This window comes from Eleutherodactylus coqui, chromosome 8 (genome assembly GCF_035609145.1).
Source record: "Eleutherodactylus coqui strain aEleCoq1 chromosome 8, aEleCoq1.hap1, whole genome shotgun sequence".
NCBI lineage: Eukaryota > Metazoa > Chordata > Amphibia > Anura > Eleutherodactylidae > Eleutherodactylus > Eleutherodactylus coqui.
The window spans coordinates 17,547,553-17,565,620 of NC_089844.1; the positions used below are offsets into that span (position 1 = coordinate 17,547,553).

At 45.3% G+C, this 18,068-nt stretch overlaps 1 protein-coding gene across 3 annotated transcripts in view; it reads left to right on the forward strand.

Moving 5' to 3' along the window:
• The window catches only part of RIF1 (replication timing regulatory factor 1), a 44,821-nt gene that overhangs the window by 13,667 nt on the left and 13,086 nt on the right, over positions 1-18,068 (forward strand). For 2 of the 3 annotated variants that reach the window (XM_066575205.1, XM_066575206.1), the window contains exons 16-27: positions 4,261-4,347; positions 7,282-7,355; positions 8,864-9,044; positions 9,252-9,359; positions 9,831-9,977; positions 10,114-10,213; positions 11,038-11,308; positions 11,473-11,512; positions 11,598-11,800; positions 11,932-12,031; positions 14,985-15,113; positions 15,540-15,679. In XM_066575205.1, the coding sequence (XP_066431302.1) occupies positions 4,261-4,347; positions 7,282-7,355; positions 8,864-9,044; positions 9,252-9,359; positions 9,831-9,977; positions 10,114-10,213; positions 11,038-11,308; positions 11,473-11,512; positions 11,598-11,800; positions 11,932-12,031; positions 14,985-15,113; positions 15,540-15,679 (1,580 nt within the window). The remainder of the gene's footprint in view (positions 1-4,260; positions 4,348-7,281; positions 7,356-8,863; positions 9,045-9,251; positions 9,360-9,830; positions 9,978-10,113; positions 10,214-11,037; positions 11,309-11,472; positions 11,513-11,597; positions 11,801-11,931; positions 12,032-14,984; positions 15,114-15,539; positions 15,680-18,068) is intronic. The other variant, XM_066575207.1, reaches the window with a different exon arrangement.

Sequence of the window (18,068 nt, forward strand, 5' to 3'; positions counted from 1 at the left end):
TCTTAAAGTTGTACCTTTTACCTGGGACATCTGATGGGCACGTAAGTACCCAAATGTTGTCTCAATGACTGTCGTTCCTGTGCATTCACACAGGAACCATAGCCGTTCGGTGAATGGAGGCGAAGCGCATCAGATCTCTTCAGGCCGCCCGTCTCCATTCATGTTGAAAAGGCAGTTGTTTAACCCCTTAAGGACATGGCCTATTTTTGTGTTGAGGGCCAAGTGATTTTTGGTATTTTTCCATCTCCATTTTTCAAAAGCCATACCTTTTTTTTTATTTTTCCGTCGGCACGGCCTTATAAGGCTTTTTTTTTTTTTTTTGCGTGGCGAGCTGTAGTTTTTGTCAGTGCCACTTTTGGGTACATAGGCTATATCGTAAAACTCTTTTTTTTTTTTTTTTTTTTTTTTTTTTTTTTTTTTTTTTACAGCGTTAATCATGCAGCATAAATGACACTAAACTTTTTCTGCGGGTCGGTACGGTTACGATACCAAAATTCTTTTTTTTTCTTTTTAGGTTTTTACACTTTTTTTGCAATAAACCCTTTTTTTTCTTTTTGGAATTTTTTTTTTCTCTATAGCTGCATTCAAAGTCCTGTAAGTTTTTTATTTTTCTATGTACAGAGCTCTATAAGGGCCTATTTTTTTGCGAGACGAGCTGTAGTTCTTGTTGGTTCCATTTTGGGGAATGTACGGCTTTTTTTATCACTTTATTGCATTTTTTTTGGGAGGCAAAATGCTAAAAATTAGCATTTTGCCGCTGTTTTTTAGCACTTTTTGTTACGCTTTTTGCCGTACAAAATAAAAAGCGTGTTCAACTTTTTGTACACATCGTTATGGACGCGTCAATACCCAATATGTGGGGTTATAATTTTTTTTAACTTTTTTAACTTTTTTTTTTTATTTTATATGCTAATATTAGAAAAGCATAAAAGGGTTTGTTTGCATTTTTCTTTTTACATTTTTATTTTCTTTTTTTACACTGAGTCCCTCTGAGGGACTTGCAGCACTGTACCTATGATCACTGTCATAAGGCATGGCAGGGCTACTGCTCTGCCATGCCTTATCGCTTATAGAGCAACATAGGCATTGGTGACCGGCCGGAGACAGAGGGAGCGCGCTCCCTCTGTGAACTCTTTCCCTGCCGCGATCTACTTAGATTGCGGCAGGGAAGGGGTTAACAACGGGGGGGGGGCGCATCTCCGACCTGTTGAAGCGGGACGCCGGCTATCCCCAGGACCTACCGGCACGTCCTGTTGTGGGACGTACCGGTACGTCCCGCGGAGGGAAGGGGTTAAAGATTAAAGGACTCCTGTTTAGACTGAGCGCGAAGCCGTTCGCTAGGAGTTTGTTTCAGTGAGTTGTGATGATTGCCTTGTGTAATGGGTACCATTTTTTAAAGGAGTTGTCTAGTATCTTTCTGTAAATCGCAGCAGCTTCTGCCATAGAACAGACGTGCGTATGGTCCTTGCTGTGTTTCACGCCTCTGCTTGGTCCTATTTACAGACGTTACAGGCTGTGCAGCTCAGCACTTAATCGCTGAGCTCGGTTATTGGCTATATTGGCCCATGATGTCCTGTGAAAAGGCTGGGGCAACCTGTAAATGTGATGCTACAACAGAGACACGGAGCTGGGAAAGGGGAGTATATATATACCTGCTCTTTGTTCTTATGCAGGGGAGCTGTGATTAGTAGAAGGATCGCAACCCAACCCATTTTAATGCAATTGTTTACATTTCCAGATCTTTGTTGTTGCAGGCATGGGCTTTGTAGTCTATAGAAATATCTTGCACTGACACTATATTGCCGATTAAGTGTGTGTGTGTGTGTGTGTGTGTGTGTGTGTTTTTGTTTTTTGTTTTTTTGTTTTTTTTTCTTAGCAAATTATCTCCTTTTTTGCTTGTTAAACACCTTTTACCCATCCATATCACTGGTCCACAGCTCAGACAGTGGGTATAGCTAGTGAAACTAGGATTCTAAACAGAATGTTAGCGCCTCCTATCAGCTATGCCCCTCCTGTAGGCACCAAACTCCTCCCACCAGCTATGCCCCTCCTGCTGGCGCCAAGCTAACCAGTTTGTATGCAAGCGGCTGACTAGGATATGAAAAAGGTACAACAGGTAGTGAAACATAAAACATTAGGAATTCAACCCTAACGCTGGGGAAAACCCTCCAACAAGATGGGAAATATCTTACAAGTCTCAGAATAGAAACTACGTGCGTGCTGTGTACCCCAATGAGCAAGGCAAGAGATTTTACGGTTAGTACAAAAATCAAAGGAACACGATTGAAGTGGTTCAAGGACCAAGTTAAGGTCCCAAGACAGAGCTGGAGAACAGTGGGGAGGAGCAGCATGCGCAACTCCCTGTTGCTTTTGATGCCAAAGGACATTGGAAAAGTATGGACAGGGCGATACCTGTCCTTTCAGGGAGCTGAGGCCCATGTTTAGCCCTGCCTGGAGAAAAGACAATAGTATGGAAAGGGAGAAGCACATGGAGTGAAAACCACACTGTTTAAGCCAGAGGAAGAAAGCTTTCCACACCCGTTGGTACGCCCAAGAGGAGGGTTTCCTGGCTTTCATCATAGTCTGGATGGCAGGTTCAGTAAAATCCAATGCCTCACGGTTGCCGATTCAACCAGATGTTTACCTCGTGTTGGGACCTCGGGCATTGGTCTCAGACGTGCTGTCAACGTCGTGTCAGACACCCTTCCCATGCCTACTTGTAAAAGTTGTAAACGGGCGATCAGTAGTAGGTCGGGGGTCTGCCATCTGGGATCCCTGCTGATCAGCTGTTTGTGCACAGAGCGGAGTTCTGCAAGAAGCCTACAGCTTTCTTCTCACTGAAGCGCCCATGATTGGTATAAAAGGCCAAGTTCACATTCATTTCATTTGGAACTTTGACTGCAATGCTAGCCAGACCGCAACAGTGGGAACAGACCCCTGCTGATGTACTATTGGCTGCCTATCCTGCATCAATAGCTTACAACTGGACAGCCCCTTTATAAGTGCACACAAACCACGGATGGGTAATGGGCCCCTTCACTAGCTTATGGAGTAGCAATATCAAAGACCAACCTGGTCAATTGGACTTTCCCTTATGCCTTTGTTGAACGAGAGACTTATCCAGAGGTCTAAGTATACTGCGTCGGTGCACTATGGGGCTGTAGTGGTAAAACAGCCATGGGACATGTATCCTGCCGGTCCGAGACGGCCACAGTGGGCAGAGATTGTTCCAACTCCACACTTTGCAACCAGTTAGTAAGAAACAGAACCTGTAGAGAAAAGTCGTCTGTAAGAGGGATTTAAAACCTTTTTCTTTCAAAGTCCCTAACACAAGACCTGCGAACAGGCTGGTAAGGGATCTCCCCTGCGGTCGCTGTCAGTCCTTTAAGCCCTCCAGTGTGGGTCACCTGCAGAGGTAAGTGGCTGTCTTGGATATACCCATCATTCTCCACCAAAATGGTTATGGAAAAAATCTTCTCTTTGACTGAGAACGGATTATTGGGTGCCGAATAGAGATGAGCGAGCGTACTCGGAAAAGCACTACTCGCTCGAGTAATTTGCTTTATCCGAGTATCGCGGTGCTCGTCCCTGAAGATTCGGGTGCCGGCACGGAGCGGGGAGCTGCAGGGGAGAGCGGGGAGGAACGGAGGTAAGATCTTTCTCTCCCTCTCTCCCGCCCGCTCTCCCCTGCTCCCCACTGCGACTCACCTGTCAGCCGCAGCGGCACCCGAATCTTCAGACCCGAGCACAGCGATACTCGGATAAAGCACATTACTCGAGCGAGTAGTGCTTTTCCGAGTACGCTCGCTCATCTCTAGTGCCGAAGTATGTTTAGAAGTACAAAGTGTGTTAAAGAGAGAAATAAGAAGTGTAAGAATACTTGGCCACGGAGATACTTACCAAGAGGTTGTGAGAGAATGACCAATGATTGGGGGTTCAAAGGAGGAATTCTGGCTAACTGCCAACGAGAACCACCTTGCATTTTGATTAGCCCATTACTGACCCATGTCTTGCGCTAATTAACCCCACCTTAGTCGTATTGGATTGTTTTGGTTACAGCGAGACATCCACTCTTGCGACTCGGACAAAACCTTGAATTGTACATAGACCTTGGAGAAGCCTTTCTCCTCGTAATAGAATAGTTTGCATTCCCAGAGCCTTATTGGAGGTATGGGGCAAAATGCTAACCGGTATATAGAAATGGATCTTAAACTGTACGGATAATTGGTATTGATGATTTTCTTTCCTTTTTCCCACCAGGGTCTGCTTGAATGCACCGTGAAGGGACTTCCTCAGAAAGTGCTGGCATCTGCAGCTTATCAGGTGGCAAATATGGATATTCTTAATGTAAGAGATGGTATTAGATGTTTGCCACTTCTGTACTAATTGGATTACTGTATATTGCACCGAAACATAAAGGACCACTAAGTCTAAAATCCAACTTTCTTGTCTGTCATTGGGGGACGCAGCCAGACTGAGGGTGTAGCTGCTGTCACTACTACGTGAAAACTAAGATGTGTTAGCGTCTGCAGAAGGGGTTTGGCTGGTAGAAGGAGCTAGGTCAACTTTTTTTTTTGTTTTGTTTCTTTGGGTCTTGTCTTCCCTCTTTTGGGCTGGGAATACAATGTAACAAAAATTTTTGTTACCCTATCAATAAGGGGCAGCAGTGGTCTTTCTGTTACTAGAAGAAATGGCACAGACTAGCATTAATTCTTTTGACCTGCCCCCTAACTTGATGGCTTTCGTTCGGATTGCTTGCTCCCTCACAAAGGGGAGACGTGAGCTGGATCATTGCCTGATGTGGTATGTCGGCTGCCCTCCTGACTGCATGGGGCAAGTTTGGGGGGGGGGGGGGGGTTGTTTTGTTTCTCTTCTCCCATACAGGTGAGTATCCTCTTTCCCTCGATGGCTTCCCCTGGGCCCCTCTCCCTCTTTATTTGTAAACTCTTGGTCTTTCTGTCCCCGGATGCCTCACTTAGGAGGGGAGCGCCTCCATCAGGTTCTCCAGCTCTGAAGCCTGATGCCTCGCCATAGTGCTCAACTACCTGGCAAGGCAGCACTTCAGCCAATACAAGTCCCCCGCACTTCTATCTACTCCCTGTAGGTCCCTAGGCTCAGCTTGGTGGGCATGGCTTCTGTTTACTGTGTCAACAGGGGGAAGCGGGGCCTATGGGACTTGAGCTGCTCACATCATTCAGGGGATTGGGACTTCCCTTCTACACCTCCTGGGCAGCTTTCTTCCTCCTAACTGGTGGCATGACTTCTGGGGCACCGCAGGGATGGAAAAGACTTCTGGTTTGCAGGAAAGGGCCGAGCCGCTTTTGTAGGACTTCAGGTGCAATTTCTGCTTTTCATGCGGCTAGACACTTCAGGCCCCAGTGCGCTCTCTATGGCCAGCCATTGGGTTTTCTCAAGCTCTGCCTCCAGTATGTTCATTATGCTTTTTCCCACAGCTAGATAGTGGTAGATAAAATAAGGGTGTGAACGGCCCCGGTGAAGGGCAAGTCTGGGAATAATCCCTTAGGCCTCATGTCCACGGGGAAAATCAGATCCGCTGCGGATTTGTAACGCGGATTGGGGCTGCAGTGCGGATGAGCTTAAAATTGTATTTTATTGCATGGGGGTGACATACAGATGCGCTTTTTTTTTTTTTTTTTCCACGCGCGTATGTACGCAGATGCAATTTTTACGCTGGAGGTGTTTTGCCCACTTTACCCCACCTCCTAGTACTTTCTTCACCTCCCAGGCTTGAAATCCGCAGCGGATCTCCCGCACCCATTTAATTCACATTTAATATCCGCAGCGGATCTCCCACACCCATAGAGATCAATGGGGGCCATCCGGAGCATGATCCGCACTTAAATGGAGCATGGCGCGTTTTTTTTTTTGTTGTTGTTGTTTTTCCTCATGCACCGGAAATTTTTAAATCACTTTTAAATACCATCCGCGGGTATTTATCTACCCGCGGGTGTCCAATGCATCCCTATGGTGCGCGGATCCGCGTGCAGGAAAAACGCTACAGATTTTAAATAACAATTATCCCGTGGACATGAGGCCTTAGGCTTTGTGTCCACGGGGAAAATCAGGCCCACTACGGATTCTCCATGGAGAATCCGTAGCGGGTCCCTCCTGCCCCACGGACATGAGCGCTTAAAATAAGAATTAACTTACCTACAGCGGACCGGGCAGATCTTCTCTTCTTCTTCACGGCCGGATCTTCTTTCTTCGGCCGGTGGATGTGCATGGCGCATGTGCGCGGCACGCAGCCGGCGTGCCAAGCACATCCGCCGGCCGAAGAAAGACGATCCGGCCGTGAAGAGATCTGCCCGGTCCGCTACGGGTAAGTTATTCTTATTTTAGGTCTCCCGCGGATCCGGACGGCTACCATAGGCTTTAATAGAAGCCTGCGGGAGCTGTCCCCGCAGGAGACCCGCACGAAAATGGAGCATGTCACTTTTTTTTTTTTTTTTTGCTCCTTTTTTTTTTTAAAGAATTCCCTTTTATTGACCATCCGCGGGTATTTAGCTACCCGCGGGTGGTCAATGCATCCCTATGGGGTGCGGATCCGCATGCGGGTGATCCGCTGCGGATTTTAAATCCTATTTTTGCCCGTGGACATGAGGCCTTATACTTGGTGCAGCCAACCCAGATAATATCAATCCCACAAAGGTGGATGTGCCAAAATGAAACCAAACTGGGAATAAAGCGAAACCCGGTAATCAAGTAAGTCCCCGGAGATTACCTCCATTTCTATTTGTGATACCCGCATATGAATGCCTCTTCCTCGGTAGTGCTGGGGACACAGGTGGAGTTAACAGGTCTGGATGTGTATCATGACGTTCATGGTTAGTCACTAGTCCTTCACAGCTTCGGGACCATCTTGGACTGGGTAAGATTTGCCCTTGGTGGTCTCCCCTCTAATTCGCCCTTCTTGTAGTCAGTCCCTACACTAGACAGGACACATCATGGAGGCATCTTTCACCACTTGCATGCTGTATTGTACACAGCTGCTATATCCCTTAAGCAGGGAGTACCCATAGCCGCCCATTTTACAAAATTTCAGTGTGGTCAGCTTGATAGTGTTAAGGTTTCCTGTGTAATCAGTAGGGGAGCAGAGATATTTCCGTATTTTAGGCTTGGTGGTCTTTTAGTACACAGTGGGCTCATTTGGCTCCTGTGAGGTGCAGTTTCTGTGGCCCTTCAGTTTATATAGACTAATTTCTGAAAGTACTAAAGTGTGACTTGTAACTCTTTCTTTATGTAGTGTCTTATGTATTTTAGGGAACTCCTGCCTTGTTTTTAATTCAGCTCCACTTTCACCCTGGACTCCTGGAACATGCTGTTACGGAGGAAAGGTACCATAGAGCCGCCTGATCTGCATTTTGGGTCATAAATTTTCAGGATTTATGTTCGGCACAAAAACCATGTGTGAAGTACCTGCACTATCAGATGACTCTATAGTCTGCTGTGTGTAATACATGAGCAATAACGTGATCTGTCAAATATGACTCGTATCCTGCATTTATTACTAGTTTGTCCCTCTGCAGGCTGTATATCGAATACCCAGTTTTCCCTGCTGCTCTGACCAGCGCTCCTCTTATATCTTCTGTATACTCCACATGGAGAAAATGGCAGATTCTGCTCCCTAAGGCTGGATTCACGCGAACGTAGATCGGCTCGGTTTTCACGCTGAGCCGATCTACGTCGTCCTCCTCTGCAGGAGGGATGGGGGGGATGGAAGAGCCAGGAGCAGGAACTGAGCTCCTGCCCCCTCTCTGCCTCCTCTCCGCCCCTCTGCACTATTTGCAATGGGGAGAGGTGGGACGGGGCAGGGATAATTCTCAGAACTTAGCTCTGCCCCATTCCGCCTCCTTTCACTGCAAATAGTGCAGAGGGGGCGGGAGCTCAGTTCCTGCTCCTGGCTCTTCCATCCCTTCCACTCCCACCCCCACACCCCCTGCAGATGAGGACAACGTATATCAACTCGGCGTGAAAACCGAGCCGATATACGTTCGTGTGAATGCAGCCTAATTCTGTGCACATTTATGCAATGCATTCGCAAAGTCTTCAGACCCTCTTTTTTTTTTTTTTTTTTTTACAATTTTTGTTTGCTCGTACAAATTAAAAAAAAAAAAAAATTCTCCCATTTTATTCTGCACTCAATTTCCCATAATGACAAGGTGAAAAAGCTTTCCAACATTTTGCGTTGACTTAAGTTTTCACACCCTGTATTCAGTACTTGAAGCACCTTTTTGCCAGCGATTTTAGTCTTCTGCCACAAAGTTTGCACCCCTGGATTTGGGGATTTTCTGTCCTCTGTCAGGTTGGATGGGGGCCATCTGAACAGCCATTGTCAGGTCTCTCCAAAGATGTTTGGGTTCATGTCAGGTCTCTGGCCGGGCCACTCAAGGATATTATCAGTTGTCCCTTCTGTGTTGTCTTGGCTGGGGTCGTACGGTCATTGTCTTGTTGGAAGGTGACCCTTCTGCCCCGTCTGACGCCCCTCGCGCTCTGGACCTGGATTTCATTAAGAATCTCTCTGTACTTTGCTCCACTTTGCATTAAACTCGTAGCACAAAAAATTAGCTGCAGCAAATGGTCAGCCTGTCCAATCCGCAGCGTGTTTTATGTGTTGCGGGAAAGAGTTGGGTCTTCACTGCAGATTTAATTTTGATGCAATGTTATCTGCACCAAAATCATCTAATTGTGTACATTTACTCCGCTGTCTGCACATGCCTTTAGATATAATGGCTGGCAGAACTGCTTATTAGATGCAAACACCTTGCGTTCTTAGGTAGCTCTTAAGTGGCCGATGTATCCAGTTACGGGAGCCGTAATCCTCACACTCGTTACGTTCTTATAGGTTCTTCATGAATTATGAGACTCTCGTGAGTTTCGTCTTCTCGGGACCAACTTCTCCTCTAGCGTTTAGTGAATCTGTGATCCAGGAGTTAACCCAAGGAACCAAGTTGATTGAGAGTAAAGAACTCCTCTGGCGTCTTTGGAGTATTTTAGTTAACCCATTGACGGAAAGGATTAATCAGGTGAGTGTTGCTTTATGGATGCGTAGCTGCCATGTTTGTGGCTTTTTCTTGCCTTTTCGATTGTTTCTGCGCTGTTATAACTTGTTGCAATGATTTATCAACATTGGGCAAAATTTTGCTACAATTTTAGGTTGAGCTCTTGAATCTAAAGTCTTATATGGTGTCCCACTCTTCTTTCTTTTTTTTCATTAAACTGCTAACATTTAGACAAATGAAGTGAACCAAGGAGATGCTCTGGAGCACAACTTCAGCGCTCTGCACAATGCTTTACTGCTGCCTATAAATCACATCTTTCCAGTTGCTGACATCCCTCAGGTAAGAGGAGTCATCTTTCATATTACTAACTAGTACATTGCTGGTCGGACACATAATGATTAGAAGAACCCTTTAAAATCTTACATAGTGTTTTTGTTTTTTCTCTCTAAACCGATGCCCTATATCCTGCATTGGCCATCAGTAGTTGATGGATAGGGATCCTCCACTCGCAACCCCAGTCCATCACATGATGGGTGCTGCACTCTGCAGCTGGCCAGATGTTCTCATCAATGGTCAGAGGAAGCTGGGTGAACATCTTCACTCACATTGAAATCAATGGGAGCGCTGCGCTTCTACACTTCCCTCTCAGGATGTGACCTCTGACCATTGACTACCTCCAGCCTGGGCAGAACCATCGGCTGATGGAAGAGGATCCTGAGCATCACACCACCCCTGTAACCTAGTCAGGGGACAGATCATCCAGTTAATGACTAGAATACCCCCTTTTAATTGTGTTCCTCTCCATGACAGCCCACTATGAAGACTTTGATGCGTACTTGGTCTGAGCTATACAAAGCATTTTCCCGCTGTGCCGAACTAGTCACAACCACTGATGAAAACGCCTGTTGTGAAGAACTCTGCTCCAGAATTCTCACTGGACTTGGGGATCAGACCTTGGTGAGTAATGCAGTATTACTTTTGATTAGTTTATGGTACATTGCAGAAGTGTCCTAATTTTTATTTTATTTTGTGATTGCTTATTGTGTTTGTCTTATTTCAACAATTGCAAAACTGTTTTTTCATGTCTTTTTAGAGTTTGCCGCTCTTGGAGAGACTTGTTCAAGTCATCACAGTAATTGTGGAATGTGTCAACTTTTCCCCTTATAGCACAAAATTTCAGCCCATAACAAAAGGTAAGCTGGCTTCACTGCTCTTGTGTATCCAGTATATCCGAATTGCAACTCAATCCTGTAAACTGCAATGATGGAACAGAATATTTGCATGCCTGCAACAGTGTTGGCTTTTTCTTGATTAGTTGCAATGTAGTTTGCATCGTTTTAATTAATCCCTTCATGCCCTTGAGTGTGCAGTTGCAACTTGGGCGTCCACCTCCCCTGTAAAGAGACCATGATGCCGTTAAGTTCCCATGGGGCCTGTGGCACAGAAAATGACAGCAGGAATAGGTTTTTTTCGATACATTAAATAATGCCATATAAAAATACAACTCGCCCTTCTACTTCGGAAAAAGTAGAGTTAGGAGTTCTTGAAGCTGGGGAGGAAAACCCCAAAAATGAGTGGGCAATTGTTAAGGGGTTAAAGAATATTTAAAGTTATATCCGCTATGTGACCGCAGCCTAAATTTATGTTCCCACGGGGTGAATTTCCTGCAAATTTTGCACAGCTGAAAGTTCTGTGTCAAACTCTGGATGTTGTGTGTATTAGTGCAGAAATGCTGTGGATTTGACACAGCTTTCACCTTTTTTGCATTGCCAAGTGTGAAATCTGCAATGAAAATCTCACAGCAAGCAGTGGATATGCGGCTGACGTAAAATCTGACCCACAGGTTGAATGTGTGTAAACCCCCCCCCCCCCGCACACACATGAGATTTGTTAAACAGTCGTCCACACTTACGATCAGTCTAATGCCAGGATTGTGCTTCGTTTTTGATACAAATCTGTTGCACCTAAGTTTTGTCTCAACTCCTCATATGATAGTTTCCCCGCATTTGTGTTTCAGCTCAAACGCCAACAGATTGGGCTAAGAAGAAGAAAGGACCTCTGGGAAATCTGCATTCTGTCTTGAAGTTACTTGAGAGGTTAATCGAAGGGTTTCACACGTGCTCCGATCCGAGTCTTGTAGAAGCCAACGCCTCGGCCTTGACCTCCATTGGCTCTTCAATCATAAGCTGCCTGTCTACCTGCATCAGTCACATAAGTTTGCCGTCTGTCCTCAGAACGGTGTTTTCATCGCTCACAAAGCCCATCTCTATATTCTATGCTAAAACCAAGTGAGTCGCTTGTAACGCTTGTAAGGATATATTCATACTTGTTGCAGAAGCCTCTGATTTATAAATTGGTTCTGCTCGTATGAATGCGGTTTTGTCGGGAAGCCCCAGTCAGCTGAATGCAAAACGCCTGACGTCGTTTGTAACTGTAGTGTCTTCTGTCTCAGGTCTGAATCGCCAAAAGTGTACAGTAGCCTCAGCAGTAAGGTGAGACGGGTTCTGAGATCTGACTAATGTCCGATCATATTGAACTAGACCTGGAAGACCCTCCTTTTATCTCTTCTTTCACCAGCTGGAGAAACTCCTGGGAGATCTGCTCTCGTGTCTTGGTTCCCGCTACACTGGCTCCTATGACAATGAACTACTCGAAGTACTTTCACCTCTACTCTGCGCCATATTTCTTCACAAGAACAAAGCTCTAAGGAATCAAGTGACCCCTTTCTGGAGCGGATCGTTCGCCAAGGCTGCTGTGTTGGTTTATCCAGAGGAGTTAAAGTATGAAGCTGTATACGTTTTCTCTCCCCCTTTTATGCTTCGTCTGTGTTAGCTGCGATGTGTGGCATAAAACACCTAAATGTGTGTGATCTCTGCTCCTCTAATATGGTTTCTCTAATTCTATCTTTTAGACTGGTGTTAAGCAAAGTCAAGCTGAAGACGCCCATTCTGTTGCCCGGTTTTGCTTGTTCAAATTCAGCAGAAGAATCAAGCGGAACATATTCTGATAATGTAAGCTCCGTCTCATGTAGATTCCCTCTAAAGGTAACCTGTGACCTCTGAGCAGCACTAAGTCATGGTGCTATTTGGTGAGCTGATAGGGGAGTATTACTACTCACAAGTTTCCCCGTTACTGTGCGCTCTGCTGCTGAAATCCAAAAATGGTCCTAAAATCTGCCTTTTTTTTTTTTCCCAGACTTGTGTGCACTGTTCCATAAACTTCTGTGAGAACGCGCACACAAGTCTGAAAAGAGTCAGATTTTCAGATCGCGGGCAAATATTAGACCTCTCCCGGCTTGCCGGTCTCCAAACAGCACCATAATTTAGTTTTTGGTACTTTGGCAGTACCCTTTTAAGCCCTATTAAAAAAAATTTTAAGTCACGTTTTCCCAATCTACTGATATTAATCATAGATTGAGGGAATGTAGACGAACCCAGGGTTACGCTGATTTTGTTACATACCTTCATTGCCCTTTAATCACGGCACCCCATCCTGCGTAATATGCCAACTAGGTGCAAACAGTACAATTGGGGGTTCACCCCTTAGGAATTGCTTTTCTCTTCCGACTCCTGCTACAACCCTACCCATCGCCACAGATGTCTTCAGCTCCTTTGAGGTGGAGACACTGATGTCATATGCTTTGCATCAATCTTATGTCTGAAACGGTTTTCCCTTGAGTTGGAGACATTGGGGCAGATTTACTAATACTGTCTAATTAGACAGGTCCAATTTACAATTGGCGCATTCAAGACAGCATCACAGGATAATCCCATATCTTCAGACTGTCTAGTGTCGCTGTATACCATGTATTGCTTGGCTTAGTTTACACCAAAAACTGTGCCACTTTTTGGTCCACAATGTTGCCTTGGGGCCACACCCACATTCTTTAAAGGGACTTTTTTTTTTTTTGATGTGGCAGAAAGCATTTAATACACATTAACCCTTTCCAATCCACTGTCTAACGACATTATGATTTAAGGCTGTACAGCTCTGATGTTGGAAGACGTCCATCGGGGTTCTTTTACTGTATATTGCCAGCCTCTCTGCTGTCAGAGCCTATCCAACGTGTCACCTCATGCAGTACTGGCTTTAGCCAGCATGTAGCGCCGTTATATAACAGCAGAAAAAGAGTAAGCCTCCTAGGAAAACCAGGATACAAATTGGATTGGAAAGGGTTAAATGTTGTGTAAAGTATGTTTAAATTTTCAATAGTAAACCTGCAATAGTGCGTTTTAGACTGTTGTATTGCGTTGTACTTTCACGAATCTGTCATGTGACTCTGGCGTCTCCACGATTTTGGGGCCACAGAGATACGAACCTTTAAAGCAAACGTTGTTCCTGGGTTTGTCTGCATTTGATTTCCTCCTATTAAGCCTTGCCTGCATCCTGTGGCAGGGCTTAATAGACTGCCTGTAATTGTATTGCAGTTTATTGTACGTGCAGTCGGATGATCACTAGTTTAAAGTCCTCTAATGACTATAAAAACTATTTTAATTAAAACGAAGTTGTGGTTTTTTTTTAAGTTTACAAAGTGCTCCCAGTCGCATCAAAAAAATAAAATGAATGGTACAGCAGCGCCCCCTACAGATCCTGTTTGAGTTTACAAGAAAAATGTAATATTTTAACAATCAGAAAAAAATTAGCAGGATTCTGGCATTGTGGGATTTTTGTCTTCCTGTCTTAACCCCTTGAGTGGCACGCCCGGAAATTTTCCGGGACGAGCTCCACTGCTCATAGTGACATAGTCCGGAAGATTTCCGGGCTATGTATCACTATGGGAGCTGCAGAGCACAATGCCACAAGCTGTGACAGTGTGCTCTGCCTGCACAGACCCACAGAGAACAAAGCAAGGGCTTTGAAAAACCAGCAGAAGATATTGCCGACATGTCAGCAACCTCCTGCTTTGTTTACAGGTTGCCATAGAGACCATCGGCTTGTCAGAAGCAAGCCGATGGTCTCTGTGGCAGGGAGAGCTGGTTGTTAGCTGTCAGAGGACAGCTAGGTACTAGCTCTTACAGCAGAGATCAGAGAAAACCTCCGATCTCTGCTGTGTTAACCCTTTACATGCTGCAGTCTATGTGACTGCAGCATGTAAAGGGCTGTCACTGCAGCATGTAAAGGGCTGTCACTATCAGACCCCCGGAATGTGATCAGGGGTCCTGATGGGTCCCTGTGGAAGTCCCCTAAAGGGACAAAAGAAGAAAAAATAAATAAATAAATTTAAAAAAAAGTAAAAAAATTATAAAAAAAAATAATAAAAACACTTGTCTCCCTTTACTTTGTAAAAAATAAAAAATATAATCACACATGTGGTATCCATGTGCGTCGTCGTAATGACCCAGAGAAGGAAGTTAATACATTATTTAACCCCTTAATGACATGGCCCCTTTTCTTTTTTCCCCATTTCGTTTTTTCCTCCCCCCTGTTTAAAAAAATCACAACTTGTCCCGCAAAAAACCAGCCCTTATATGGCCATGTCAATGGAAAAATGAAAAAGTTATGGCTCTTGAGACGCAGCTGCAAAATTAGTTGAAATTCAATGATTAGACCATTTTAAAAAACCTGCCCTGGTGGGCACGACAGGGTGGTAGGAAACCCGCCACTCAAGGGGTTAATGAAGAAAATTAAATTTTAAAAAGTGATCAAAAAGTGACCCCTGTAGCCGTAGAAGCTGCAGCCCAATTAAGGGTAAATGGTTATCGGGGGTTTAAAAAAATGCCAACAGAAACCTATTAAATCTTGTGTGGCACAATGCAAGCTTTTGGTCTAGCTGTAATTGGACGGACCCGCAGAATGCACGGTGAGAAAAAAACTTTTAAAAACATCCACCTCAAACTGGTGAAATTTGTAGTTTTTTTTTTCTTGTATTCCTTTTATCCCACTGAGAACTTTTAGACAAGAGGGATGAAAATAAAAGCTGCGGCATGAAAGGGATAAACTCACTTAGTGTCTTTGACTTTGTAGTTGGACAGCTCTGAATTGGGGACAAAAATCAGCGGCATAGAAGTGAAGTCTGCGGGGAAGAGAGAACTGCTGGCCAAAGCTGAAGAACCTAAAAGTAAAGGAACCCCTGCCAAAACCCCGCAAGCCAAAGTAAGACACATTGTATCTATATGCCTGAACTGTACGTTGCCATACCCGGCAAGCAAAACTGCAATAAGATCTACTTTCATGTACTTTGGTGTCTGTTTTTGTGTCGTCTGACACCCCTGAGCTCTGGTTCCAGGGGTCCTGCTGATTTTACATGTCTATGGGCATCTTCCTGGTGCCATTATTAAAAGTATTTGCTCTTGAACTGTCTGGGTAGGTGAGTCCTGCCGGGCCATAAAAGATACTTGTAAAGCTACTCCTAGTTAGTGTGTGTGTGTGTGTGTGTGTGTGTGTGTGTGTGTGTGTGTGTGTGTGTGTGTGTGTGTGTCGCACGCTCGGATCCTCCAAGGCGCTTATAAGTTCTGTACTACTGAATCCGATACTGTAGTCTTATCTGGCAGTATGGCTGACTTTGTGGCTTCTTTGCAGTTGAAGCTGGATTTTTCTTCTCCAAACACAAAAAAGAAGCTTCTGGATGAAGAACAATCCGTCGACTTCGTATTTATCCCTCCTGAAACGAAAGAGCGAGTTCTAACTGAACATCAGAAAGAAGTTCTTCGTACAAAAAGGTTTGTGGCTCGCTGGTATGACCGCTTGTAGTATGTTGGTATTTGTTAAGGGGTCCGCAGTGGCCGTGTGGCATCAACAATGACTCTACAACTTTTCTATTGCTTTTCTTTATTAAGCCACTTAAACAGCGAACCACCCGCACGTCGCTGGTCCGGGGGTTCAGTATGGAGTGGTATTGGGAGCGGAGTCTGCTACATACCTGGTGTCTGTCAGATGTTTCATACATCTGGCTGTGATTGGTGCTGGCTCCACAGTATGTAAGCAGCTGGGGGGGGGGGGGGGGGGAGGCAGGCTGGCTATGACGCACTCATGGGGTGCTGATGGGTTGCTATAGCAGCCGGGGGGGCCTAGTGCATTTGCAGGCCGACCTGGATTTCTGCCTGTTAATCCCAACTATTTTTAAAAAGTAGTAAAGCGTAACGCTGTTGGGTATCACCACAATTGTACTGACCGTAGAGTAAAGGTAACGTGTCACTATTACTGCAGCAAAGACCTTGGGTATAGCTGTTGCCACTAAGGGGTGGGGCACTAAGAGTTTATATCCCTATATCCCTACAGATGCCAATCTTATTGGTTTTAGCTTAATGTCATAATGTGGTTTTTTTTGTTTGTTTTTCCCCCTCCCCTCTGGATCACCCGGACTCTAACAATATCAAGTTTATTCAAGTTTTTTTTATCTTTTGCTATTTTTGTACACTAAAAATGGTTATAAAAATAATCTTGTGCTGCCGCCTTCCGAGAGCGGAACGTTTATTTTTCCTCTGACTGATCTTCATGAGGCTCGTTTTTTGCAGGATGAGCTTTAGGCCTCCTTCCCACGAACGGATTTACGCCACGTAAATTCGCGGCAAAAATCCGCTGCGTTGCCCCCTGCTATTAGGTTCTATTGAACCTAATAGCTCAATGCTCACGGTGCGGAATTCCACCGCGGAATTTCGCACCGTGAAATCTCCCGTCCTCACCCGCAGCATGTTCTATTTGCCGCGGGTGTACGAGCTGACGGCTTCCATTGCAGTCAATGGAAGCCGTCCGTTCACGCTATCTCCCGCTGCAACCAGCGGAAGATAGCGTGAAAAAACGCTTCCCCGCCTACCGCCGCGCGTCATATGATGCGGCCGACGCGTCATGTGACGCGGTGGGCGTGTCACATGACGCGACGGCGGTGGGCGGGGAAGCGTCTTCACGCTATCTTCCGCTGGTAAGTATGGGGTCTCTGGGAGGCGCCGTGACGGGCTTCACTGCGGAATATTACGCGGCAGAGCCCGTCACGCTCGTGTGAAGCCGGCCTTATTCTTTGAAATGTTGCGTTCTCAAAAATGGGCTAAAACATTCTTTCCTGCAGGCCAGATAACGATCTGCAATTCTGGCATTTGGTTGAAAACCCTAAAAAAAAAAAGTGCAGCATCAATATGTGGGACGGATGATTCAATAGCAAACTACTTATGTGTTTGTGTTTTTTGCAATGTCTTGTTTTTTCCAATCGGTGATTCTGTGAGGGCGCTTTTTACCTGAGACTAGTTCTACTCTAATGGCACAACATGGTGATTCATTTGACGATTTGATCGCTTAAGGCCTCATGTCCACGGGGAGAATCCGTGGAGAATCTGTAGCGGGTCCCTCCTGCCCCGCAGACATGAGGGCTTAAAATAAGAATAAACTTACCCGCAGCGGACCGTGCAGATCTTCTCTTCTTTGCGGCCGGATCTTTTTTCTTTGGCCAGCGGATGTGCTCGGCACACTGGAGGCGTGTCGCGTGCATGCGCCGTGCACATCCGCCGGACCGAAGAAAGAAGATCCGGCCGCGAAGAAGAGATGATCAGCACGGTCCGCTGCTGGTAAGTTTATTCTTATTTTAGGTCTCCCGCGGTTCCGGACAGCTTTCATAGGCTTCAATAGAAGCCTGCGGGGGGAGTCCCCGCGGGAGATCCGCGCGAAAATGGAGAATGTCGTGTTTTGTTTTTTTTCATGCTCCATATTTTTTTATTCCCTTTTATTGACCATCCGCGGGTATTATCTACCCGCGGGTGGTCAATGCATCCCTATTGGGTGCGGATCCGCGTGCGGGAGATGAGTTAAAATCTGCTGCGGATTTTAATTCTTTTCCCCGTGGACATGAGGCCCAAGTCTCTTCTTTGTGAAGTGAGATTAAAACTAACCTGGCAAAAATAGCCAGTTCTTACACTTTTTATTCCCTCCCTCCCCCAGCATTCACAGTGCAGATTAAGTCATGAAATAGTTAATTAGCTTTTTTTATTACAGGGTTCAATACAAATACGCTGATGTCACAGGGTTTTTTGTTTGTTTTTTAACCTGTTTACACAGTAGGAGGTAAAAGGTAGGATTTAAAAAATTTTATATATATATATTATATTTAATTATTATTTTTTT